This window comes from Mustela nigripes, chromosome 11 (genome assembly GCF_022355385.1).
Source record: "Mustela nigripes isolate SB6536 chromosome 11, MUSNIG.SB6536, whole genome shotgun sequence".
NCBI lineage: Eukaryota > Metazoa > Chordata > Mammalia > Carnivora > Mustelidae > Mustela > Mustela nigripes.
Genome location: NC_081567.1, coordinates 27,922,002 through 27,949,246, shown reverse-complemented (window position 1 = coordinate 27,949,246; position 27,245 = coordinate 27,922,002). Strand labels below are relative to the sequence as shown.

The window sequence follows — 27,245 nt, the reverse complement described above, 5'->3', positions numbered from 1 at the left end:
TAGAAAATTGGCAGTACATAGATCATTAGGCCCTCGTGAACCCTCTGGTGCTTCTGTGCTGTTTGAGAAAGAACTGTTAAAAGAGATGCAGCATGGGGCAGGAGGACCCAAAACCTCTGTATTTCTGTTTTTCTAATTGGAAATGGCTTTATTCTCTTTGCAGACTACACAAGGACAGCATGCTCATTGTGTAAACTTCACACAATCCCAAGGAGTCTAGAACAGCACCACCCACTAGACCCTCGTGCCGTGACGCGGGCGTTCTCATCTGTCCGCCAGTGCAGTAGCCATTAGCCCCACGTGGCCGTGGGGCACTTGAAATGTGACTAGTTTGATTGCAGACCTGCATTTTTTGTCTCATTTAATTTAAATTCATTGAAATCTAAACAGACACATGTGGCTGGCGGCTGTAGTCAGGGACAGTGAGCACTCACCCGTGGAAGTGTATACTGGCCGTCAGTCCCTGCGTGTCTGTTGGTCCGTGTCTGCCTGCCCGTTTCCACTCTTCTTTGCCTCCTGCCCCACCTCTGTCCACCTCGGTCTTCCTCTTTAGTTTGCCTTGTCCAGTCCTCCGGCCTGCTCTTGCCTGCCGGCCTACCCGCTGCTCTGCCTCTGCCCCAGTTCTCTTGCTCAGTCCGTGTGTGCGTTGTATGTATACATGATCTTCTCTGTTCAGTAGGCAGGTTTGCTATCTATATCTATATCTATATCTATATCTATATATAAAATGGATATTTACCCTTTCAGTTCAGGTCATGTACTGGTGGGCAATAGGTTCTTCTCAGTTTCTGTCTTTGAGTATTTTTTTAACTACTATAGCATTAATCTAACTATAACATTTTCCTGTTATATTTTTTTCCTGTATGTTCTTCGCGTACTTTGCTGTCGTGCACAGGGTTGGGTTGTTCAAAACCATGAAGTCTGTCTTTTGTTTTGTGCTTTGGTACCTGTTGGAGTTTCCTGAGCACTTCAAAGACTCACGGCCCCACATCACACCCCAACCACTTGCCTCAAGGACCACATTAAGGTTTACAGCCTTTAATAGTGCAGTGTGCTGAGAAGACGGAGACTGGAATGTTGCATGAACGTGAGTGTCTGCCCACTGCTGTCTATCTCAGGCCGGCACGGTGCAGCTGCCTGTACCTTTCTGGAGCCGTCTTGTCAAGGCTGTGTAGGTAACGGCAGCACAGGGCTCACCCTCTGTCCAGCCCCTCCCGGTGGGGTGCAGGGGAGCACTGCTTCCTGGTTGGAATTTCATTGCAGGTAAATACTTGGGATTCAGTCTTTTCTGGATTCAAAAGGAAATCACAGTTCCTACCCACAGTTTAACGGAAATCTTGGTCTGGCAAAGAATGGTCATGCCAGCCAAAGGTTTGAAACCTGAGAAGAGTTGAAGGTGGCCCCAGAGATGGGTGAGGGTGAGTGGGAGCCTGCTGTGGCTGACAACTCAGCTCTGTCCAGTGGACAGGTCTTTTTTTCTTCTTTTTTAAAACCATATCTCCCAGAATTTTGTAAAAATATTCTGTTGCCACAGATCTGATTAAAAACTCTTGACTCTTTTAAAAATAACTTGTTTAATGAAATTCCATGTAATAGTTGCTTTTATTTGGCAAGTGGGCTTTATGCACTAAATCTGTCTTAGAAGGTTTATAATAAGCTGAGGTCATTTCCAAGTGATCTTCCAAGGTCCATGTTCCAAGTGATGATTAAAGATTTTTTTCATCTTTATCTGAAAAATATTTTTCTTAAGGACAATGATGTATTTATAGGAAATAATTAAAGTAATGTTGCTTGAAAAACAAAGGGCTTGTGGAACACAGCAACCTGAGCTGCCTTCCCCTTCAGTAGTTAGTCATTTCCAGTACGGACCTTGTAACCCTGATGATTACTTCAAGGACTAAATTCAAAATCCTGAACTTCTCTGGCTCCTTTAAGAAAAAACCAAAGAGGTAAATGTTATAAAGAATAAAAAGTACATGGAGAGCTTTTACTGATTGTACTTAAAAAAACAAACAACTTCGGGAATCTTATAATCCATTGAGATTAATTTGGGTACCTAGATTTCAGAAGTGACTATAAGAACAATGCCCTTTCTTTCTTTTATTTATTTATTTATTTTTAGAGACATTGGAGGGGTGTGGAGGGAAAAAGGAAGAGAGAGCATCTTAAGAGGCTCCACTCCACGCCCAGTGTGAGCCCATCCTCACCACCCTGAGATCATGACCTGAGCCAAAATCAAGTCAGACGCTTAACCAACTCTGCCATCCAGGTGCCCCAGAATATTACCTTTTCTTTCTTTATTTATTTTTTATTAAAGATTTTTTTATTTATTTGTCACAGAGAGAGAGAGAGAGCACAAGTAGGGGGAGCAGCAGGCAGAGGGAGAGGGAGAAGCAGGCTCCCCGCTGAGCAGGGAACCCAACGTGGGGTTTGAGCCCGGAACCCCTGGGATCATGACCTGAGCCGAAGGCAGACTCTTTTTTTTTTTTTTATTTGACAGAGATCACAAGTAGGCAGAGGCAGGCAGAGAGAGAGGAGGAAGCAGGCTCCCTGCTGAGCAGAGAGCCCGATGCAGGATTCGATCCCAGGACCCTGAGATCATGACCTGAGCCGAAGGCAGAGGCTTAACCCACTGAGCCACCCAGGCGCCCCTGGAAGGCAGACTCTTAACCAACTGAGCCACCCAGGCACCCCAGCACCTTCCTTTAAAAATGAGCTCATTTTTTTTTTCTTTCCCATGTCGTATTGCCAGCTATCTGGAAATCCAAAGCCTGTTAAATCCCAAATGCTGGAGAAGACAACACAGTATATAAATATTGATTTCAACTTCTGTTACTTTTAGAGCTAGCCTGTGTTAGGGAGATTTTATAACCCATTATCATTTATTCATCATGGTATTTTTGTGTGTCTGAACAGTTGGTACGAATAACTTTTTTTTTTTTTTGAGTTTGAAGTCTAATCAGAAAGTCAAGACAAGCTAGAAATAAAGCCTATTGTGAAGTTTTTGCAAAATTTAGATAATAAGTGCGATGCTCTATGTCGTTGCATATACTAGGGGCCCAGGCCTATGGTAGACAAAATAACGGTCCTGGTTGCTAACGTTGATTGACTCTACGCGGTGTGTTCACAGCTCTGCTGTGACCTCTCCTCTGTCTTCAGTTCTTTTAATTCTACGAACTACGAGCCTTCGTCACTTCCATCTCTAACCAAAGATCTGTGGCTTTGAAAGTTCTTACCCACCAACTAGACAATTTCAGAGCTGGAATTTGAACCCAGGCAGCCCAACAAACAGAAGAAAGCCTTCACCACCGGAGGTCTTGAGTAATACGGGCTGAATACAATGGCAGGTGGATACTCCAGCCAGGATGTTACCATAGCTAAAGAGGAAGCCAGTGAGGAGTTACTGAATGCCTTCTCAGCGCCGAGCTGAATATACTTCCGAGCCCAATATACTTCCGAGCACTTAACATGTATCGTCTCCTTTAATTTGCACCCGCAAGCTTGGGAGACACCATTTATACCCATCTTACAAAGAGGCTTAGGGAGGTGAAGTGACTTGCCCAAAGTCATGCCCCTTGTAGCTCGTGTGGTTTACAACTGTACAGGAATGATTAACACCAATTTGAGAGAGATTTTTATTAGTTTATCGCAAGGATTGCTTTAGCTCTGTTCAGTTCAGTATTTTAACCCTTGGCTAAGTCGAATATAGAAAGACAAATTGTAGATGACACAAAGGTGAGAGGAAGTCTATATTGTGCTGGAGGATGAGACAGTATTCAAAAAGGTTCTTTGGTTTAGATTTGTCTTTTTAAAACATAAGTACTACACCCGCCTGTTCAAAGATGATAGTAAAACAGTAGGAAATCTACTCTCCCCACAGGCAGCAGGCACACCGTCACACCAGTGCGCTTGCTCACACAGGTGACAGCCACTCCACCGCTTTCTTGTGTCTGCACCCAGAGTTCCACTGTAGCAAAATGAATATATGCTTTTTCTCTTTCTCTCATTTACTGTCTCACTTAGCAAAACAGATCTCTGTCCCTGTCAGTGTCCCCGGAGAGCTTCCTCGTTCTTTCTGATAACTGTGTGGTGCTTACTGTGTGGATGTCCCGTGTATTTAATACCGTAAATACACAACTGTGAATTCAACCCGTCTCCTGGGGTCGTGACTGGAGTTTTTTCTAGTGTTTGCTCTGAAAAATCAAACTGCGAGAAATCGTCTTTTGCCATGTCATTGCTCTGACTTTATTTTTTATCAGTGCATGGTAACAATCACTGCTTTTGACATACATTTCTGATTTTTGACAAATAAACCACAACCACAATCAAGATGTAGAACAGTTCTCTCACCCCCAGACTTCCCCTTGGCTTCCCTTGTTATCAGTCCCACTCGGGGCAGCCCCTGATGTCTTCTCTCTATCTAGAGCTCTGGCTTTCTCACAGAAGTGGCTTTCCAGTTCTCGAAGCCCTTTGGGGGCAGCTTTCTCTCACACAGAGGACTGCATTTGAGACTCGGGTATATTGCTGCAGATGCCAGGAGCTCCGTCCCGCTACTGCTCAGGGGCAATCTGTTGTAGCGATGCACCAGCTTTTTATTCTGCTCAGACCAAAGGTCATGTGAGTTGTTTCCAGTTTGGGGCGGCTCTAAGTGATGCTACTATACAAGTGCACATACAGATCATATTTTTTTTAAAGCAACCTTACTGAGGTGCCATTTATATACCCGAAGTTTTACTTATTTAAAAGTGTAAAGTTCAGTGATTTTTTTAGTAAATTTACTGAGGTAGGCGGCCTTTGCTACAATCTACTCTTACAACATTTTCATCACACGAACAAGAAACCTAGTGGCCATCCCATGTACATGTAATCTCGGTTTCCACCCCGGCCTCAGAAGACCACGGTTTTCAGCCATGAAGGCTTTCTGCTTTGCTTTTTTTGGAAATCTCATGTAAATGGAATCATACGATTCGAGGTCTTTGGTGTCTGGCTTCTTTCACTGGGCGTAATGTATTTTAGTTTCCTTTTTTTATTATTATTATTTTTTTAAATATTTTATTTATTTATTTGACAGTGAGAGATCACAAGTAGGCAGAGAGGCGGGCAGAGAGAGAGGAAGGGAAGCAGGCTACCGGCTGAGTAGAAAGCCCAATGTGGGGCTTGATCCCAGGACCCTGAGATCATGACCTGAACCGAAGGCAGTGGCTTAACCCACTGAGCCACCCAGGCGCCCCTGTATTTTAGTTTCTTCCATGTGTCAGTATTTCTTTCCTTTTTGTTGTTAAATAATATTCCATTAGGATATACCACTTTGTGCTAATATTATTAACTAATTGATGGTCGTTTAAATTGTTTATAGTTTGGGACTATTAGGAATAATGCTGCTATGAATATTTGCTTGTAAGTCTTTGTGTGGATATGCATTTTCTTTCTTTTTTGTTTTTTTAAGGATTTATTTATTTATTTGACAGAGAGATCACAAGTTGGCAGAGAGGCAGGCAGAGAGAGAGGAGGAAGCAGGCTCCCTGCCAAGCAGAGAGCCCGATGTGGGGCTCGATCCCAGGACCCTGGGATCATGACCTGAGCCGAAGGCAGAGGCTTAACCCACTGAGCCACCCAGGTGCCCCTGGATATGCATTTTCATTTCTCTTGGATAGACACCTAGGAGTGGAAATGCTGGATCACAGGGTAAAATTACATTTAGCACTTTAAGAAAATACCAAAGTGCTTTCCAAAGTAGCTGTATCATTTTACATTCTCACCAGCACTGTGTGACAGCTCCTCGCAAACACACATCGTGAAAGAACTTTTCCAACTAACACAAAAAAGACCAATGACCCAACTTTTAAATGGGCATTTTTTCCAGAGAAGATACATAAATAGCCAATAAGCACATGAAAAGGTGCTCAACATTATTAGTCATTAGATAAATGCAGGTCAAAACAACAATGAGGTGCCACTTCATCTCCACTGAAATAGCTATGATTAACCCCCCCACAAAGAAAAGGATTTGGAAAAATTAGAACCCTTCTATTTTGCTGGAGTGGAGGATGTAAAATGATGCATGCCGTGTATCCCTGTGGACAGTTGTGTATTGCTCTTCAGATAGTTAGGCGTACAGGTACTATATGGTAATTCCACTCCTATGTATGTACCCAGGAGAATTAAAGACATGTTCACACAAAACTTGAACATGAGGTTCATAACAACATTACTCATCACAGCCAGAAAGTGGAAACAATCGAGTCCATCACTGGTGAATGGATAAACAAAATGTGGTAAATCCATACAATGGAATACTACTTATCTAAAACAAGGAAACGAATACTGACACCTGGTACAGTATGGCTGAATCTTTGAGAGCATTATGTTAAGTGAGAGGAGCTCCCCACAGAGGCCTCTTACTCTCCATGAAATGTCTAGAATAGGCAAATAGAGACAGAAAGTAGATGAGTGGTTGCCAGGAGCTGCAGGGAGAGGAGACAAGGAGATGACTGCTGATGTACACGCGATTTAAGTGTGGTAAAAATGTCCGGAATTAGTGAGAGTTGCGTGCCTTGTGAATATACTAAAAATCACTGACTTTCATGGAAAGTGGTGACTTTCATGGAATGTGAATTTTATCTCAATTAGTTGAGAAAAACTCCAAACTCCTTATCCACTACTGTCGTAAAACTAATAAAATTTTCACAGATGATTGACATTGTTCTTTTATGATATGTGCCAAAGTGTGTTTATTTTATTTTTTTAAAGATTTTATTTATTTATTTGACAGAGATCACAAGTAGGCAGAGAGGCAGGCAGAGAGAGAGGAAGGGAAGCAGGCTCCCTGCTGAGCAGAGAGCCCAATGAGGGGCTCAATCCCAGGACCCCAGGATCATGACCTGAGCCGAAGGCAGAGGCTTTAACCCACTGAGCCACCCAGGCGCCCCAGTGCCAAAGTGTATTTAATGTAGAGAAGAATTCACAAGTATTCTGAAGGACTGTGATAAAATGAGAATAGATTTCCTATTTAACAGTGGCAGTAGAAACTGATTTATAGTTGTAGAGTTGCTAGGGTGCTGTTAATGGTACTCTGAATATGAACTTTCATTTGGCATGTACTCTGAACATTTGTCTCAAAGTACAGTATTAACATATTTTGCTTAAAGTTAGACGATTACAAAATAATATCTAAGTTGTAATTTTTATTAACAAACATGAGGAAACTGAAAAAGGCCCAAGTTTCTAATTTGAGATGCCTTTGGCATCAACATAAATCTTTAAAATGCTTTGTGGTAGAACTTCTTTTATCTCTTCTCCACTGGTCCAGTGTGCTGGTTTACCGACCTTCTCCAGGCCCTTTGTCTTGGGATAGGAGGTGACACTGAAGTCTGGTATGCATTTCTGTTCTCACTGATGAAGTTGTATGCTAACCCAAAATCAGCTGTGTTTATTTCCAAATCCGTTTATGCCAGTAGCAGGAGTAATCATAATTACATAGTTTAACTAAATGTTACATAAAGTGATGAAATACGAGTGCAAAAAAAGTTAAATATTTGGAAACACAAAGTCATTTACTTAATACTATTGAATCAGGTGTGTGAGAGAAATGGGAAAACCGGATTAAAAATTGTAAAAATATAGTTCTTAAAATCCTTTAAATTTTTGTTCTACTTTATAAAAAATTGAAACTCAAGTTCATAGACCGTGGTGGTTTACGCCAGACAGCTGATACATGTGGAAAGAGAAGGCCTTGCCCCTGTAGTGGAAGACTGGCAAAACCAGAGGACATTTATAGACCCTGATTTAAAAGAGAAGGTGTCAAGATTTATGTGTATTATCTTTAACGACTCCTCTTGTTTAAAAGAATGTTTGAGTATAGCTAATATACAGTGTTGTTACATGAGTTTCAGGTGTCTAACATAGCAATTCAGCAGTTCTACACTCTGGGCGACAACTCTAGGCTCATTGCAAGTACGGCTGTCTTGTCACCGTACAGTGCAGTTACTACCATCAACTCTATTCCTGATGCTGGCCCTTTCATCCCTGTGTTTTAATCATTCTAGAACTAGAAGCCTGTACCTCCCATACCCCTCCACCCTCTGGCAAACTCTGGCAACCATCAGTTTGTCCTCTACGTAGAGGCCAACAACTCCTCTTTTAACTGAGTCTTTTCAGTTTACCAACTACCTACCTGATAACTAGCTACCTGGTCCCATCTGCTACTTAACTAGCCATGAGATCTTAGGTAAATTAAACTTTAGCTTTTTGTGTGTGTTTGTGATACTTCTAAATTTAGTAAAACACCTTGTTTAAATTTAAATTCTACTGATTCCTAGTATCCCAGAGAATAAAGAGCTAGAAAATAGAAGAGACCTCCCTCGGCCTTTCTTTTCCCTTCCTCGTTTCCCTCTCTGCCTTACAGAACCTGGAAGTAGGAGTACAGTGTCTTTTTTTTATCTGTTAAATAAGACATTTGTTTAGTCTGTTTACAAATATTTACTTTGTAACATGTAAATCAAATGCTAATTTATGAGTCAACAAAATTAGAATTTGTTTTTAACCCAGTATTTGCTAAGTATGGAAATCATCTCAGTTTAAAATTAATCTTCCAATCAGTTCTTATTCTCTCAGAATCATTCATTTTGAATAAACTTGGGAAATGAAGTTGTTCAAGCTTTTTTTTTAAAAAAAAAAAAAAGACATTTTGGCCATTTGCCTTGGAGCATAATACTTTCTAGCTCTTTATGTCTTTTTATATAGTAATTTAAAAGCCACGTGTGTTTTAAACTTCTGCTAATTCAAATTTTGATTTATAAGTGTGTCAAAATGAATATTTCAGAAACAGTGTTTACTTAAGTATTAGTTACAGTACTTAAGAATGCATCTTTTTGGAGGCTGTTAAGGATACAGTTTGCTCTGTGTTATGTTCAGTTGGAACAAATCTTCAGTAAACAAGTTAAAAAATAAATCCCCTGTCGACATATCTTGAGCTATAAGAGCCACCTCAAGCATAGGAAAGCAGTTACATAATTTTTTCTATACAGCCTATTGTCCGTTTTTGGTATATCTATAGTACCTTTTCGCTGTGTATTTAATGACTGCCCATAAAAATCCAACTGCTGCAAACGAAAACCATACTCAGAAAAGCTGTTGATTTGGAAGAGTTTTAAGCTGCTGTCAGAAGCACGCCATGTTTCTGTGCAGTACATCCACGGCTGTAGATTTCATTTCTTCGGGTCTGGAGTTCAATTCCAGCTACGCCCTCAGGGTTCGCTGAAGGGGAACAGTAGGAGGAAGAGTGTTGCCTTCATCTGCTACAAAGCAGGTATGCTTTGCCTGCTTCTGCCCAATGCTAATGTTGTGTTGTAACTGCCTGATTGACAAGGTTTTTACCTCTAGGAGCTGCAGGGGTTATGACCGAGTTGTTATTGGAACCCCAGTGCCCAGCAAAGTGCCTAATGCCCTGGGCCTTCAGTGTGCTCACTGAAGATTTGTTCTGACGGCTCCATCTCCCTCTTCCTCAGCCCCCCCCCCCCCCAACATAATGCTTCTCTTTCAGTTACTTACTCTGACTCACTCACATTTGGCACATAAATGTCACGTTACTGGGGAAGGAATATGGTCTTCGAAGGTGAAATCCTGGCTTTGACCCTGGTCTCTCGCAGTTGCTTTATCTTTCCAAGCTTGGGTTTTCTCATCTGTAGAATGAGAATACACTCTGACAACAGAAAAGTCATTAGAGTAAAATTAAGGAAAGCCTAGCATAAACTTAATGCCAAGAGGAGCAGAAATGGAAATATTCTTCCATTTTCTTTTACTTATTTGTCATTTGTAAGTGAGGAAACGGGATCCCTGAGAAGTTAATTGCTTTGCCTAAATCCCAGTAGCTGTCTCTCTAGTGACCCCCCAACCCTCACCCCCCTATTCCCAGGTTCCCTCCTAGGAGCCTGTCCCTTCTCAGAGTGAACGCTCTTCACCACTATTCCTCCCTGCCTTATCGAATGATACCACCAGCTTTTCTGTCCGCCCACGTCTGGAAATCTCAGCCACCCTCAGCTCATTGTTTACCTTTGGAATGAGGCAGTCATCAAGCCTTGACATTTTGCCACTTAAATATTATTTGAACCTATTGCCCGTTCTGCATTTCCACAGTCTTAACCTCGTCCCTCTGCATTTCAGCATGAGATTTTATCAGTAACCAGCCTCTGCCAGAATTATCTTTCTAAACTACAAGTCTGTTCATATCACTGTCCCTTACGGTGCACATTCCTTTGCAGCTGTGCTCTGACTTACCACGCCAGACTCATCTTCTGCCACTCCCCGGCCTGCCCATTCTGCACTAGCACCGTCTGCGTGTGATGAGAAAAAGTCTGCGCCTGCAAACTCCTATTCATCCTTGAAGACCTTCCTGACTTATCCAAATGCAGTTAGACGTTCAGATCTTAAGGGTCTTGTTCTACGTACTTACAGTCTCAGTTTTCACACCTGCTATACTCATTCCCTCTCGACCTCTCTTCCCTCTCATTGGCCAAATGATTTATTCTCTCTTTAAAATAAGGGGTTCCACTGGATCAGTGAGTCTCAGCATTGGCTACACATTAGAATAGCTCTGTCGAGGACTAGTTATGTCGAAATCTCTGGAGATCCTCCCTTTCCTGCCCCTCCCAGGATTTTTTTTTTTAAGTCCCTCAAAGGAACGTTAAGAAGTACTTAGACTAGAAGTCAGTTCTAAGGTAACTTTCACATAAAATATGTTAGTCTAGAATTTACAGTCTTTTTAAATATAAGAGCATTCAAGTAATCAAACCAGGAATTAAATTAGAAAAAAAAATTAGGAACAAAAGCACTTTTCATGGTTAAGAGTTCATCTGTTAAGAGTTCTTCAGAGTAGTAATAGTGTGGTGAAATAATGTTTGTATAGAAACTTGCAGTTTTAGAACTCTCATTTTCTGGTTCCATCTTAATTGTTAAACTGAGTATGGACCGATTGGATAAAGTATTTCCTTCATCGGTTTTTCTCCCAGTTAGAAGCTGGAAGGTAAATATTGTTTATATAAAAATATAAACAGGTTTGACTCTGAATTCCTGATATCCTTAAGCAATTTCATTTAGAAGACAATATAGAAGTAGCAATATATTATTAAGGAAGTATTGTCACATATACAGTTGGCAGGAGTTCTTAAATAAGTAAATGAATTTTGGATTCTAACATTAGTTATTTAACAAATTGCTGCCAGGAGCTTTGGAGCAAGAATAGGTAATATAAAGCACCCCAGCATTGATACCATTAATTTACCCAACCCCACCCAAAATTGTTTCTCAAAAGTGCATTTGATTTGAAAATTTCAACTTGTTTGATTATGGGACTTAATAGTAAATCTGCTTCTGATGTAGGAAATTACTTTGTGTATGTGATTAACATTGTCTTTGAACTTCCTGATTCAAGTTTTATCTTGTCTGAATTTAGAGATTTGTTTTTACTGGCTGTAAGCCAGGTGTTTTCCTAATGTTTATAATTCAGGAGAGCTTGAAAGAGCAGGGACAACAGTTGTAGTGTTGCTGAATCATTTTTTATTGAGTATATTTGGATATTCTGTCTCTGCATTTGGCTGATTTTATATTAAATGTATTAATTTTGATATTGATATTCTTTGGACTCTTATTATTTAGTTTCCTTTATATAGCATTGATTATATACCATTTATTTACTAATATTTCTTGTGCATTAGTCATTAGGAACAGTTAGGTACAGTGGAAAGAGATTAGGCTCTGTACTCCACTCAGTTCAAAATAGATATTAGCACTGATTTTGAGACTACCTTAGCCCAAGGGCCCAGCATCTTTTAAAATACAAGTTATTATTGTGCTATCTTGACTTCTCCATGCAGAAAAAAGATATGAATAAGTGAATAGATGAACAAGAGGGCTCTCATTCTGTGGTGTCTTTGTTTTCTGTCTCTAGTGTTGTATCTGACAATGAAGAGGTTTGTTTTTGAGAAGAAGAGCTATATTCCAGGTTGATCTTACTAGTGTTATGTTGTGCTTTGACCTGGTGCTGGATAATTGTTGGATTAGTTTCGTTTTGCCATATTGGGCGTGTAGGGTATTAACTCCATATTCATTCATTGTCAGTTATAGACAAGTTAGTATTTTTATCACACTTTCTCTAGTTAAAGCTAAATGATTGCTTTACTTTCATAACTAAATTATGACCCAGTGAAAGAATTCATTCTAATGCCATTTCTTTAACATCTCAGTTAGAGGCTGTTGGATGGACAGTGTTTTTTTTATGTTTGATATTACATTTCAGTTTCAAAAGAAAATTACCAGGCAGTTAAGTGGATATTGGGTGACAGCTTACAAATTTGGTAGTAGAATGTGGGACTAGATAGAGTCTAGACTCAATCAAAAATGTTCGTGAATATTAAGTTAAAATTTTGAGCACTTTTTCTTTTCCTTTTGCTACATTTTGTAAAAGATTTTCTTAGCTTATAATTTTCTTAATTTGGAGGGAACGTGTGGGAGTTTAAGGTGCTCATAATGTCAAGGAATAATAGGTTGAAAGAAATTCTTCAAGATGAAGAAAAAATAATTCTGCATGAAAATATTTTAAAGTCTCATGCATAAAGGATCTTTCAAATCATTAACGCTAATGTTCAGAGTTTGTACATCATACTGTTATAAGGGCAATATGGTACTGGTATCTTAGAATTAGTTTACTGTGGACAGATTTTATTTTATATGAATAAATAATTTGAAATGAAACTCATATTTTGAAAAAATCTAGGAGCCATGTTTTAATATTCTGTAGTGAAACAGGTCATTTTACATGTAAGTGTATCTACCTAACACATCTTTTTTAGTTTTCTTCCTTCCTTCCTTCCTTGTTTATTTTTTTCCCTTGCGTTAGTGTAGTCATTTCAACCTCGGGCTTCTTGTTTGCCGGACCTTTTTCTGTCCCTTTACTTCCATCCTATTTATGCCTTCATATTTAAAGTAGGTCACTTATAGGCATGACGTTTTTAGACTTTTAAAATCCGTTCTGTCAGTCTCTTTTTATCATAAAGTTTAGTCCATGTACATTTAAGGTAACCATTGATAAAGTAAGATTTTGATCTACTGTTTTACTCTTTGCTCTGGTTTGTCCCATCTCTCTCTCTCTCTCTCTCTTTTTTTTTTTTGTTTGTTTCTCTGTTACTTCTTTTTAGGCTAGTTGAGTATTTTTAGAGTTCCTTTTTAATTTTCATATTGGCTTTTGAGCTAAAACTATGTTTTTTTAATGGTTGCTGTGGGAATTACAATAACTTTAACATCTCCATGGAGCTCAAGTTAAGATTGTACACCTCTCTTATAATGTATAGAAATGTAATAATGTTGTGATAGTTACCCTTCCCCATCTTTTATGCTATTGTCATATGTATTATAAATATGTCCATGATAGGCCCCTTGACATAGTACTGTAAATATTACTTTGAATAGTTAAGAAAGCAGTTAAGAAACCAAACAAATCTTTGGTTTTTATCTACATGTTTAACATTTCTAATGCTTTTCATTCCTCTGATCCAAGTTTCTATCTGGTATCCCTTCCCTTCAGCCTTGAAGAAATTCTTTTAGCATTTTTCGTAGTGTGTGCCTGCTGGTGACAATTTTGCCTTCATTGTTAAAGGATATTTTTGTTGAATATGGAACTCTGGATTCTGTGAGGTTTCCTCTTAACAGTCCTGTTTTATTTTAGCAACTAACTTTGCTGAACTCACTTTTGCACACTCTCTTTCCTGTGGTGAGCAGCAAGTGAAATCTCAGTTCTGGTTTTTTGTTTTGTTTTGTTTTGTTTTTTGTTGGTTTTTTTCCCGTAGCGGGGCTGTTGGGATTCTCCTTGCATATGCATCATTTAGGGGGTCACCAGAGACTTGGGCCGAGTTCATACACAGAATTTAGGACTTCCTCTTTCCTGGCTCATTCTTTTCTGGGAACTAAATACAGAGTCAAGAAGTAGATCCACATGTATGTAGTCAGCTGATCTACAATAAGGTTACAAAGGCAGCTCCACAGAGAAAAGATAACCTTTCCAACAAATGGTGTTGGAACAGTCACGTACTTTTATGCCAAAGACAGAGAACTTTGATTCCTATCTCCCAGCATATACAGAAATTAATTCAGAGCACATCATAGACTTAAAAGTAAAAAACAAAACTATGAAATATCTAGAAGAAAACATGGTAGATTATCTCTGTGGCCTTAGATTAATCATACATTTTTTAGCTACAACACTAAAAACATGATTCAGAAAAGAAAAAAATCAAATTAAAAACAGGTACTTTTTATAAAACACTGTTAAGAGAATAAAAAAATAAGCCGTAGACTGGGAGAGAATATTTGCACATCATATATCTGATATGGGACTTTTGTCCAGAATATATAAAGAACTTTCAAAACAATAATAAGAAAATAAATATATTCCATAAATATTAAATATATTTTTAAAAGGAACAAAAGATTTGATCAGGTACTTAACCAAAGATGATACACAGATGGCAAATAAGCACATTAAAAGACCCTCAGCTTCATTAGGGAAATACAAAGTGAGATCACAGTGATAAGGGGCTCAGAGTAGCATAGGAAGACCCTAAACTCCCCTCTTCCAGAGACACAGCAGGTTTACAGCTATGTCGGGAATAATTTTCCTCTGAAAAGCACCCAAGAGCTAGATAAACAGTAGCCTCCAAAACAAAAGACAAAAGAGGCATCATGAAGGGTAGGAGGAGCAGCCAGTCAGGGTTACCCCATAGTCGGAGGGAACCCCCAAGGGCAGAACACTCAAATCATGAAAGGATTGTGCCTCATACGAGGCACCCCAACCCTTGGGACACGCACCAGAATAACAAGGCCCCAAAATGTCTGGTTCTGCAAATCAATGGAACTTAATACTAGGAGGATCCTAGAACTGCAGGGAATGGAGATCCTGCTCTTAAAGGGCTTTCGTGCAAAAACATTCATTCCGAGATCCAGCACAAAAGCAACAGATTGAAAAGCACCTAGACCATAAGTGAGGGAGAACCACTTACTAGTTTCCTGCTAGAGAGGCAGGAACCTGCAGGGACTTGATCTGGGGACAGAAATACTGGTGGATGCCATTTTTGCAATCTCATCCTAACTTGCCAGTGACTGAACTGACTGGTTCTATTTTTGGTGCCCTCTCTCTAGCCTGCTAGCACCAGAGGGTGTGCTCTTTCCTACCCCATGTCATAACGGGGCTAGGCAAGTGCCTCACGCCCCACCCATCCTGCTCAGCATCCCAGCAGCAAAAGGGTTGGGTTAACGCCCTGAGCCCCAACCCACCCCACACAAAGACCAAAGCCACAACTAGGAAAGTCAAGCGGTCCAAACCCCTCCCTCCCTGTACAGCGGCTGAACTACAACCAGGCCGGGTGAGTGCCCTGAGCTCCACCCTTCACACATAGCAACCACATCCCTAAACCAAAGATGCTCAGTGATCTCAGAAGAGTAAAGGAACACAGAGAGAACTTCAACAAAGAGAGATAGAAGATACAAGAAACTACCAAACAGAAGTTATAATGGAAATAGAAAACACTCTAGAGTGGCTCAGCAGCAACATGGATGAAACAGAAGTACGACTGTGTGAGCTGGAAGACAAAGAAATGGAAAACACCCAGACAGAGCAGCAAAATGAAGAAAAGAATTGTGAAAAGTGAGGATACCTTAAGGGATTTCTGGGACAATCTCATGCATACTAACATTCACATTATAAGGGTCCTAGAAGGAGAAGAGAGAGAAAAGCCTAAAAAAATTATGTGAGGGCGCCTGGGTGGCTCAGTCGGTTAAGTGGCTGCCTTCGGCTCGGGTCATGATCCCAGGGTCCTGGGATTGAGTTCCATATTGGGCTCCCTGCTCAGGAGAAGTCTGTTTCTCCCTCTCCCTCTGCTTGCCACTCTGCCTACTTGTGCTATCTATCTGTCAAATAAATAAATTAAAATCTTTAAAAAAAAATTATGTGAAGTGGGGTACCTTCGTGACTTATTTGGTTAACATCCAACTCTTGATTTCGGCTCAGGTCGTGATCTCTGGTCCTAGGGATTGTGTACCCCTCCCCACACCCACCCCGGGTGCCACACTCAGCAGGGTGTCTACTTAAGGATTCTCACTCTTCCCCTCCCCGCCTCCACCAGCACACACTTTCTCTGTCTTTCTCTCAAATAAATAAATCTCTAAAAAGTTAAGGATAGAATCTTAAGAGCAGCAAGAGAAGAGCAACTGTTACGTATCAGGGGAAACCCTATAAGGCTTTCAGCAAGTTTTTCACCAGAGGCTCTACAGGCCATAAAGGAGGGACATGACATATTCAAAGTACTGAAAAGAATGAATAACTGCCGACCAAGAATTCTCTACCTGGCAAGGTTATCATTCATAATTGAAGGAGAGATGAAGAGTATTCTAGAAAAGCAAAACCTGAAGGGATTCACCACCACTGAACCAACCTTGTAAGAAATGTTAAAGGGAATTCTCTAAACACTGAAGGAAAGGCACTAATTAATAAGAAAATATATGAAAGTTGGATACCTGGGTGGCACAGTTAAGTGTTGGACTCTTTGTTTCAGCTCAGGTAGTGATCTCAGGGTCATGGGATCGAGCCCTGTGTCAGGCTCCACACCCAGTGAAGAACCTGTTTAAGATTTCCACCCCCTCTCTAAAATACATAAATCTTAAAAAAATGTATATATATATATGAAAGTAAAAATTCCAGAATTACCAGTATTCCAAAAAAATCCCAAAATTACCAGAAAAGGTAATTAATAAAGGTAGTGGATCAGCCACTTATAAAGCTGGTGTGAAAGTTAAAAGACAACGGTAGTTTTTTTTTTTTTAAGATTTTAAAAAATTTATTTGACAGACAGAGATCACAAGTAGGCAGAGCGGCAGGCAGAGGGAGAGGAAGGGAAGCAGGCTCCCCGCCAAGCAGAGAGCCCGATGTGGGACTCGATCCCAGGACCCTAGGACCATGATCTGAACCAAAGGCAGAGGCTTTAACCCACTGAGCCACCCAGGCACCCCAACAACATAGTTTTATTAAAAGTACAGTAGTAAAAGGATATATAAAATAAAAAGATACAAAGTGTGATATCAAATATATAAAACATGGAGTGGGAAGTAAAAATATAAAGATTTGGAATGCATTAAAAATTAAATTACTATTGAAATTAACAAGTCAGGAAACAACAGATGTTGGCTAGGATTCAGAGAAAGGGGAATCCTCTTATATTGTTGGTTGGCAGCTACCCTGGAAAACAGTATGGAGTTTCCTCAGAAAGTTAAAAATAGAACTACCCTATGACCCAGCAGTTGCATTATTAGATATTTATCCAAGATACAAATGTAGTGATCCAAAGGAACACATGTACCCCAATGTTTATAGTAGCAGTGTCCAAAATAGCCAAACTATGGAAAGAGCCCAGATGTCCATCAACAGATGAGTGGATAAAAAAGATATGTGTGTGTGTGTGTGTGTGTGTGTGTGTGTGTGTGTGTGTGTAATGGAATATTACTCAGCCATCAAAAAGAGTGAAACCTTGTCATTTACAATGACATGGATGGAACTAGAGGGTATTATGTTCAGTGAATTAAGTCAGAGAAAGACAAGTACCATATGATTTCACTCATACATGGAGTTTAAGAAACAAAGCTGCTGAGCGTAGGGGAAAGGAAGGAAAAATAAAATAAGATGAAAATAGGGAGGCAAACCATATGAGATGCTGTACTCCAGGAAACAAACTGAGGGTTGCCTCAGGGGAGGAACTGTTGGAAAGGGGTAATTGGATGATGGGCTTTAAGGAGGGCACTTGATATAATGAGCACTGGGTGTTATATGGACTAAATTCTACCCCTGAAACTAATAATATAGCACATGTTAACTACAATGAATTTAAATAAAGAATTAAGTTACCATCAACCTAAAGGAGACCATATATAATAAGATGTTGTGTGACCCTCATGGTAACCACAAAGAAGAAACTTAAATATACAAAAGAGAAAGGAATCTAAGTATAATGCAAAAGAAAATAATCAAACCACAGGGGAGAGAGAGGAGAAGAAGCAGAGAGAGACCACAAAAACAGCCAGAAAACAATGAACAAAATGGCAATAAGTACATACTCATTAATAATTGCTTTATTTTTTTAAAAAAGATTAATTTATTTTTAGAGAGGGTGAGAATGAGCATGTATGAGCAGGAGGGAAGGGCAGAGGGGAGAGGGAGAGAGAGAATCTCAAGCAGACTCCCTGCTGAGTGTAGAGCCTGACATGGGGCTTGACCCCAGGTCCCTGAGATCACCACCTGAGCAAAATCAAGAGTCAGACATTTAACAGACTGAGCCACCCAGGCACCTCATAATTGCTTTAAATGTAAATGGTTTAAATGCCAATCAAAAGACAGGGTGGCTGAATGTATAGAACCAGAATTTTCTATGTACCGCCTATAGGAGGCTCACTCGGAATGTAAAGACACACAGACTAAAAGTGAAGCAGTGGAAAAGGAGACCTTCCATGCCAATGGAAATGAAAGCTGGGGCAGTTATGCTTATATCAGACAAAATAGAATTTTTTTTTGATTAGTGTAAATTATTATTATTTTTTTAATTTTTAATATTTTTGACAAAATAGAATTTAAAACAAAGACTGTAACAGGAGAGTTGCAGGATACAGAAGTAATATACAGAAATTTGTGCATGTCTATACCCTGGTAATGAACTATCAGAGAAATTAAGACAATAATCCCATTTACAGTTGCATCAAAAGCAGTAAAGTAACCTAGAATAAATTTAACCAAGAAAGCGGAAGACCTATACTCTGAAAACTAGAAAACACTGATGAAGGAAATTGAAGAGGGCATAAATAAATCAAAAGATACGCTGTCTTTTGGGATTGGAAGAATGAAGATTGTGAAAATGTCCGTACTACCCAAAGCAGTCAACAAATCAACCAATTCACTGCAATCTGTATAAAAATTCCAATGGCATTTTTCACAGATGTGAAACTAAGAGTTCTAAAATTTGTACGGAACCACCAAAGACCCAAAATAGCCAAAGCATTCTTGGGAAAGAGAACAAAGCTGGAAGTATTATACTCTGGAATTTCAAACTGTACTGAAAAGCAGTAGTAATCAAAACAGCGTGGTACTGGCACAAAAACAGACATAGGTCAGTGGAAGAGAATAGACCAGAAATAAACCCACACCTATATAGTCAGTTAACTTACACAAAGGAGACAAGAACATGCTGTGGGGAGAGGACAGGCTTTTCAATAAATGGTGCTGGGAATACTGCACAGTTGTGTGCACAAGAATGAAACTTGATTGCTTTCTTACGCCGTACACAAAAATGAACACAAAATGGATTAAAGGCATAAATGCAAGACTGAAACCATAACACTCCTAGAAGAACACATAGGCTGTAAGCTCTTTGATATCAGTCGTGGCGATATTTTTTTGGATATATCTCCTTAGGCAAGCGCAGCAAAAATAAACAGATGGGACCCCATCAAACTAAAAAGCTTTTGCAGAGTGAAGGAGACCATCAACACAATGAAAAGGCAGCCTGCTGAATGAAGATCATTGTAAAGCCATATATCTGATAAGGGGTTGATATCCAAAATATATAAAGAACTTACGAAAATAACAACAACAACTCTGTCCATTAAATATGGACAGAGGACCTGAATAGACAGTCTTCCCAGGATGACATATAGATGGACAAAAAGCACATGAAAAGATACTGAACATCACTGATTATCAAGAAAATGCGTATCAGAAGTACAATGAGATATCACCTAATACTAGTCAGAATGGCTGTCTTCAAAAAGGCAAGAAATAACAAGTGTTGGTCAAGTTGTGGAGAAAGGGGATCCCTTGTACACTGTTGGTGAGAATGTAAATTAGGGCAGACACTATGGAAAACAGTATGGGGGTTCCTCAAAAAATTAAAAATAGAATTACCCTATGATCCAGGAATTCCACTTTTGGGTATTTAGCTGAAGAAAATGAAAAACTAATTGAAAAAAAATATATATATACTACCTTTATGCTTATTGCAGTATTATTTACAATAGCCAGGGCATAGAAGTAATCCAAATATCGATCAATAGATAATGGATAAAGAAGGGTGTGTGTGTGTGTGTGTGTGTGTATAATATTACTCAGCCCCCAAAAGGAATGAAATCTTGTCTTCTGTGACAACAGGACCTCGAGGATATCATGCTAAGTGAAATAAGTCAGACAAAAGCTAACTCTGTATGATTTCACTTATATGTGGAATCTGAAAAAATGAAAAAACGAAACAGAAACAGACCTCATAGAACAAACTGGTGGTTGGGAGGGGGAAGGTGAGACTGGCAAAATAGGTGAAGGGAATTAAGAAGTAAAGACTTTGAGTTATAAAATAACTAAGTCTCAGAGACGTAATATGGAGCTTAGGGGCTGTAGTCAATCATTTGTAATGATTTTATATGGTGACAGGTGGCAACCCGACCTATTGTGATGATCATTTTGAATATTTAAAAATACCAAATTCCTGTCCTGTTCATCTGAAACTGGTATAATATCTCGAGTATAATTCAATAAAATAATACATAAATAAATAAAACCACACTGAGTTACCATTTCACGCCCATTGAAATAATTAAAATTTAAAAGATTGACCATAATTGTCAGCGAGGTTGTAGAACTACTGGAATTCTCTGTCACTGCTAGTTAAGACTGCAGAATGGCATAATCGCTTTGGAAAATCCTTTGTTAGTTTCTTTAAAATTTAAATACTCAGTTGCTGTATGATCCACTCGTTTTATTCTTAGGTATTTATTATGCAAGAAAAGTGAAAGCATATATCCATATAAATACTTGGACAAGAATCTTCATAGCACTTTTATTTGTAATGGAAACTGAAAACAACTAAATGCCCATCATTAGGAGAGTGGGTCAATGAACTGTGATTGGGAATTAGGGAATGCTAAGCAGGCAACAGTTTGGTGAAATGCTTCACCCCTGCATAATGTGGACCACCATCCTTTTAGCTTTCAGCTTTCTTTTTTTTCTTTTTTTTTAAGATTTTATTTATTTATTTGACAGACAGAGATCACAAGTAGGCAGAGAGGCAGGCAGAGAGAGAGGGGGGGTGGGGAAGCAGGCTCCCCGCTGAGCAGAGAGCCCGATGCAAGACTTGATCCCAGGACGCTGAAATCATGACCTGAGCCAAAGGCAGAGGCTTAACCCACTGAGCCACCCAGACACCCCTAGCTTTCAGCTTTCAATAAGCTTTCTTGCTGCCCACTGCTCACCCTGTAAGCCAGGTCGAGCCCCACATCAGGCTCCCTGCTCCACGGAAGGCCTGCCTCTCCTTCTCCCACTCCCCTCTCTTGCTGTCTCTTTCTTTCTGTCACTTAAATAAAAAATAGAATCTTTTAAAAGAATAAAATCTTTAGTGACATCAATAAGTATAACTTTCTTTAATCCACAGTATAAAAAAATTATGTAAAATACCTTTCAACTTATATTTACCTGGTAAGTGCTATTTTAGATAGGAAGTCCGTTATTCCTGTGTGTTGGACAAAGAACCCAAGATCCAGAGAAAGTAAACGAATTGGCAGTTGCTTCACAGCAGTGAAGCTGGACTAGAACCCAGGGTTTCCATTTTAATATTTTTGTGTAACTTGGAGAAAAATCAATGTACCATCTCCTTACACGTTTTTACTTGACAGTCTCTTCGGCAGGCCGCATTTAAGAGAGGTCTCGAACGCCCGTCGCCAGTCGCTGGAGCACCATGGATCCCCCAGGGGCACTAGACGCCGAGGAGGAGCTGGGGCCGGTAGCCCATCTTGCCCCGAGTCCTCAAAGTGAAGCTGTCGCCCACGAATTCCAGGAGCTGTCCTTGCAGCCCAGCCGGCACCTGCCGCCTCTGAACGAGAGGAAGAACGGTGAGCTCTTGAGCATGCGCAGTGGGGACTGCGTTTAAAGACTTTCCTTTTCGTGAGCCAAGTTGATTACTGTTTGGTAGTACTTTTTTTTTTTTTTTTTTTTGGTTGGTTACATTGGGCAGCCTGTGACGAGGGGAGAGCCTTATTGGGATGCTGGCTGGTTTTGAGTAAGGCATACTTTACTTTGCATTCAGTTCTTTCATTATTCCCCCAGTACGTATCTGGTAGCAGTATTCTCCTTGCAAGCAAGCTCTGGGTGCAACCATGCTAGCACTCGGTTTCACGCTCCAACGACACTGGAGGGTAGCCTGCAAGACAGACTGAGGCTTGGACCAGACTGTCCTCCCCTGTCCCCGTCTCCAGTGTGTTGCACCTTAGTTTCAGAACTGACAGCCTTTAAGTTATTTGGATAACTTAGTTATTTGGATAACTTTAGTTATTTTAACTTTATCCACAAGTTATTTGGATGATCACTAAGAAAACAAGAATTTCTTATTTGAGTATTTTTCTATGAGTGGGTATAGGATGTGATCATATTGTCATTCTTTGACTGCTTGTCATTGTGTGCAAAATGAATATTTTCTATTCATTTGGTATCTGTCAGGAAATTTTCATTGGTCACAGAGGCTTGTCAGAGTCTCCAGAAAATACAGTACTATCGGCTTTTAATGTAAATAAATAAGGATAGATAATAGATACTTAATTTTAATACTTATAACGTAAAAACTAACAAACATAAAATGTTAAAATTTGTGAACACATCAAGCATATATATTAAAAGGGCCACATTAAGAATGTCAGCTGAATTTAGTATGCTTTCTGTAGTTCTGAGGAGTTTTACATTTACAGATAGACATTTTTAAAATTTTGGTTTTAAAAGCCAGAAGAAATGAAACCATTCCCTTCTAGAACACTTCCTTATGTACCTTGTTGCTTATTTTTCTGGGTTCTGTTTCCCAGTCCTTTTCACTATTGGCCTTATCATATGCAGGAAAATGATACGCTGTGATTCTCCGGATCTTTCGTACATGTATTCAGAGTATACTTGTCTGCTTCAGATAGGGTCTCTGGTACTTGTTCTTGGGCATAACCCTTGTCAAGTGTGAGTGGTGTAAAGCAACATTTTGACTTAAGTGCTATCAAACATTTCAGGCTATAGAACCTTCCACCAATTAGGGGCCTTCCTTTCTAAGACTAGCTGACAGAGTATGACTATATTTACTAAAGCATGACTAAGTGTCATCAAATTCACTTAGTACCTTTAGACCTGTGTCATGTTCAGATTATTATCCTCAAGAAAATATATGTGAGTTGCACCAGTATAAAACTGCAGGAGTATACAGTAACTCAAGACAATGGTCATATGTAGCAGAGGAAGGAAACGTGTTGCAAAAGTTTATGCTTTGTGATTTACTTGATGAAGCACACCACATTCTCTTGCAAGAATGTTGTCTTAAATATGTATGCCTGAATATAAGGTTAGCCCGAATATTAGGTAGACTCCCTATATAAACTTTTAGGAAGATGGAATAAAAGGTAAAAATTTTAGTTGAGTCATTTAGTTACATGTATATAACTAAAATCACATTTCATGACGCTGTGCAATAATATAGAAGGATTGCTTTATTCACCCTCATATTTCATAGAACCAGCTTGCTTACACTTTATCCATGAATCTTTGCGAGAAGTGCTTTTTTCTTTATCATCAGCAAAACCCCTTGGCATCATCCGTCTAGCACTAAAACCCAGCTTGTATCTTCATTTCTGTCTCTTCTGTCTTGAGGTAGAGTGGTTTTTGAGTTCACGCATGATCTGACACGGGAGATTTTATGTCTAGACTACCGTTGACGAACCAGTGGGGTTGGGTGCGTGTGTGCGTTGTGTGTCTTGCCCTTGTATGTTTGCAGTCTCTATAACATAATCACTCATGTGATTTGTGGTTGGTCATAACATTTTATGTGGCTGTAGTTCCTGTAATTTTAGAATATAATTATCTGTTTTGCTTTGCTCGAGTAGGTAACACTCTCACTGCCCTAAAACGTACAGGGCACAAATGGGTCACAGTGAAAAGTACTTCACCTCCCAGTCTTTCCCCTTAGCTACCTAGTTACTTCCTCAGAATTAACTACTGTTACTTGCGTCCTTTCTGACGGAATAGCATTTTTCCACTTTTTTAAAAGCAGTTTTTCAAAGTCTTGTTATAACAACACTCAGTACTTTCAATTTTAAGGTTATAACCTGGGACTAGTTAATGTGTTGGCTTCGTCTTCCCCCCTTTTGGTGATTTCCTACTAAGATATTTTTATAAATATCCTAAAACTAGTTTTGAATGGAGTTAATTTTAAGCAAATATGTTTTCCTCAGGTACATTTTTGTTCACTGTTGAGTAGAAAAAGTATCTTATAATCTGAGATGCTATGTAAAGATTCAAAAAGCAGTTTCCTCTTTTCTAATAGGTGACATCAGGAAGTTAAAAACCTTACCTTATATTCAGGCATACACCCCAAGTTCAGACTTATGATATATTAGCCTGATTTGTGTGTATATTCCAAGGCATACTGGAATCCTTGTACAGCTATCAGAAATCTACCTTTAAAAAAAAAAAAAATTTATTGATTTGACAGAGTGTGAGCACAAGCCAAGGGGAGCTGCAGGCATAGGGAGAGGAGGAAGCAGGCTCCCTGCTGAGCAGGTAGTCCGACGTGGGGCTCGATCCCAGGACCCGGAGGTCATGACCCGAGCCAAAGGCAGATGCTTAATGTACTGAGCCACCCAGGCACCTGAGAAAGCTACCCTTTTTGATAGTTTTATGAGTAGAGTGGAATCACATCAAGCAATAGGGAGATAAAAGAACCATAACTGTCTTACCTTACTTTTTTACATTAATTCTTCATTTTTTAAGTTTTCTTAGTGCCATGTTTAGGTCATATCATACATAAAATTTAGGTCTTGGCCTCAAAATGAATTAATACAAAGTACTGTTTAGATTATGAAATAGTCAAATTTAGGTATTTCTTTGGTGTTTGTGTCTCATTTTTAGTCCTAAGCGTTTGAATTTCACTTGTTTGAATTCTTTCCTTTTCGAGTTGGGGAATATGAAGATATTTCAGTTTGGATTAGTGTATAGAAGGATCATTTCACCAAATAGCTTATAAGTAAACCTAACGAGGACAGAGAGGTTGACACCTAGGCAGTGACGCTAGGGTCTTCCCTTATTTTTGACCAATATTTATGTTGGTAATGCAGCGGAATAGCAGACAATTCCTACTGTTGCAGGAAATGTGAAAGATGTTTACCAAAGAAAAGCTAGGGCCTTTCTTGACCCCTGAATGTGGCCAAAATAATTCCATAACTGGAGGTACCTCAAAAGTAAGACAACCGATTAGACCATTAATTCTTCCCAGCAAGGGAGTCCTTAGTAAAGGAAACGTGGACATACAGTCATGGACCTTTAATGAAACTGTGCCTGCACAGGAAAATTGAGCTCTGTTTGGGTGTTTTACACAATATTAGCATTCCTTCAGATGGTAAACACAGGCAGTAAAAAGGAAATCAGTCCAGGGACGGTTATTTTTTTATTGCCAAACTAGGAAAAGCTCAGGTGCTGTAAGTTGAATGTAGCTTTATAAAGGCAAGGAGAGACAAAGTGGATCGAAACAACATGCCTGAAAGAGTCCAGCTCTGCCTCGTGCCCCCACTTAGAGGACCACAGGTAGGAAGCTTATAGTTGTATGTCTTGAGGTCATTTGCAAGACTGATAAGCATGCTGGTTGGTGAATTTAAGCTTTTAAGTCACTGCCACCTTTATCATGCAGTAAAGTAGATAAGTCGACATAGATTTCCTCCCCCCACTTTTTAAAACAGTTTGGCATTTTAATACTTCTTGGTACAGCTCTGAAGATGGGACTTGGTTATGTTAACATGGCCATGGATTCACCACAGGCCAGCTGTCACTAGTATCAAGTAGGTAGAAAATAGTATCTGCCACTTTTCCCTTCCTGTATTAACAGGCTTTTTGAAACTGTATTTGCTTTGAAATCACGTGTTTTTAGGACTCAGAAAAAGGAAACTTTGTTGTTATTCTTATTTTAAACTTCGGTATTTCTAGTCACTGCAGTGGTTGGGTTTTTGAGTTAATGGTCCCATTTTAAATTTTTGTTCCTAAGGTTTTCCATCCATTAAATTTATCACGGTGAATAGTTTTAGACCATCTCTCAGTCTGTTCTAGAATGATCATACTAGAGAGAAAATAATTCATTCACAAGTTTGTTGCATACAAGGGAACGCGAGGTAGTTCTTTGCATCGTATTCAGTATAGGTATTAATACTTTTGCAGACAGTCAGGTGAAATTTGCCTTGCCATGAAACCCAGCCAAAGAAAATTGCTTGCTTCGTACCAAAGAAAATAAATGGTATTTGCTCATGGCTGGTCTTTTCTTGATGTTTTACCTAGAAAACATTTCCCCACTCCTTGTTAACCTACCTGTTAGGCTTAGGGTCACTCCAGGTGTTTGAAAATGCCCAAAGGTGAGGAGCATTTGTCTGAAACAGAGCCCTGTTTCTTAGCATGTACGCAGGATGGTATGCCGGACTGGAGATTGGTGAGGAAAGAGAGAATATTTCTGTTTTCCTCTGGAGCAGACAACCAGGCAGGATATTCTCAGAGTGTCATAAATGGGAAGCAAATGAATAGATGCTAAATGACCAAGACATGGAACGATAGGGTTCTTGCTTTCCCTTTCTATAAGAAATAGAAATGAATAATTTTCTGTAACATTCTCTTATCCTTGGCTTTACTATTAACATATTTAGGATCTTGAATATTTAAAATTCTCATGATGTTAATAAACAGTCTGATACATTTAGATATTTCTTTTTCTGCTTTCAAGAGTTACTACAGACAGAGTACTTAGTCTAGGAAGAGAAATATATATAACTTCCTTAATTAATCTTCCTTCATTTCTAATATGTTTTTAAAAACTAGGCTCTACATGTTAATACTAAACACAATTTGAACGTTTAAAAGCCAACCATGAACCCCCTGATAGCTGCAGAGGAAATTCTTGATTAATTATGGCAGCTTTCCTGTCTCTTTGTGACAATTTCTTGACCCTTTCAAAACGAAAACCAAGTCCTATAAGTAGCTTACAGGTGGGGTACTCTGTTTCGCAATGGTGTTTACCAGCTCTCTATTAAAGAGCGTGTTGTGTTTCACAACATAAATCAGCATCTCTAACCCTGTCCACCTTCCTTTTTGTGCGCTGGATTTCTTGTTTGGACAGTTG

General features: G+C 39.4%; 1 protein-coding gene across 3 annotated transcripts in view; it reads left to right on the top strand.

The window, feature by feature from the left end:
• MRTFB (myocardin related transcription factor B) overlaps positions 1-27,245 on the top strand; it is a 188,357-nt gene that overhangs the window by 45,818 nt on the left and 115,294 nt on the right. For all 3 annotated transcript variants that reach the window (XM_059415289.1, XM_059415288.1, XM_059415285.1), the window contains exon 3: positions 21,745-21,960. In XM_059415289.1, coding sequence (XP_059271272.1) covers positions 21,807-21,960 — 154 coding nt within the window. In that variant the 5' untranslated portion in view covers positions 21,745-21,806. The remainder of the gene's footprint in view (positions 1-21,744; positions 21,961-27,245) is intronic.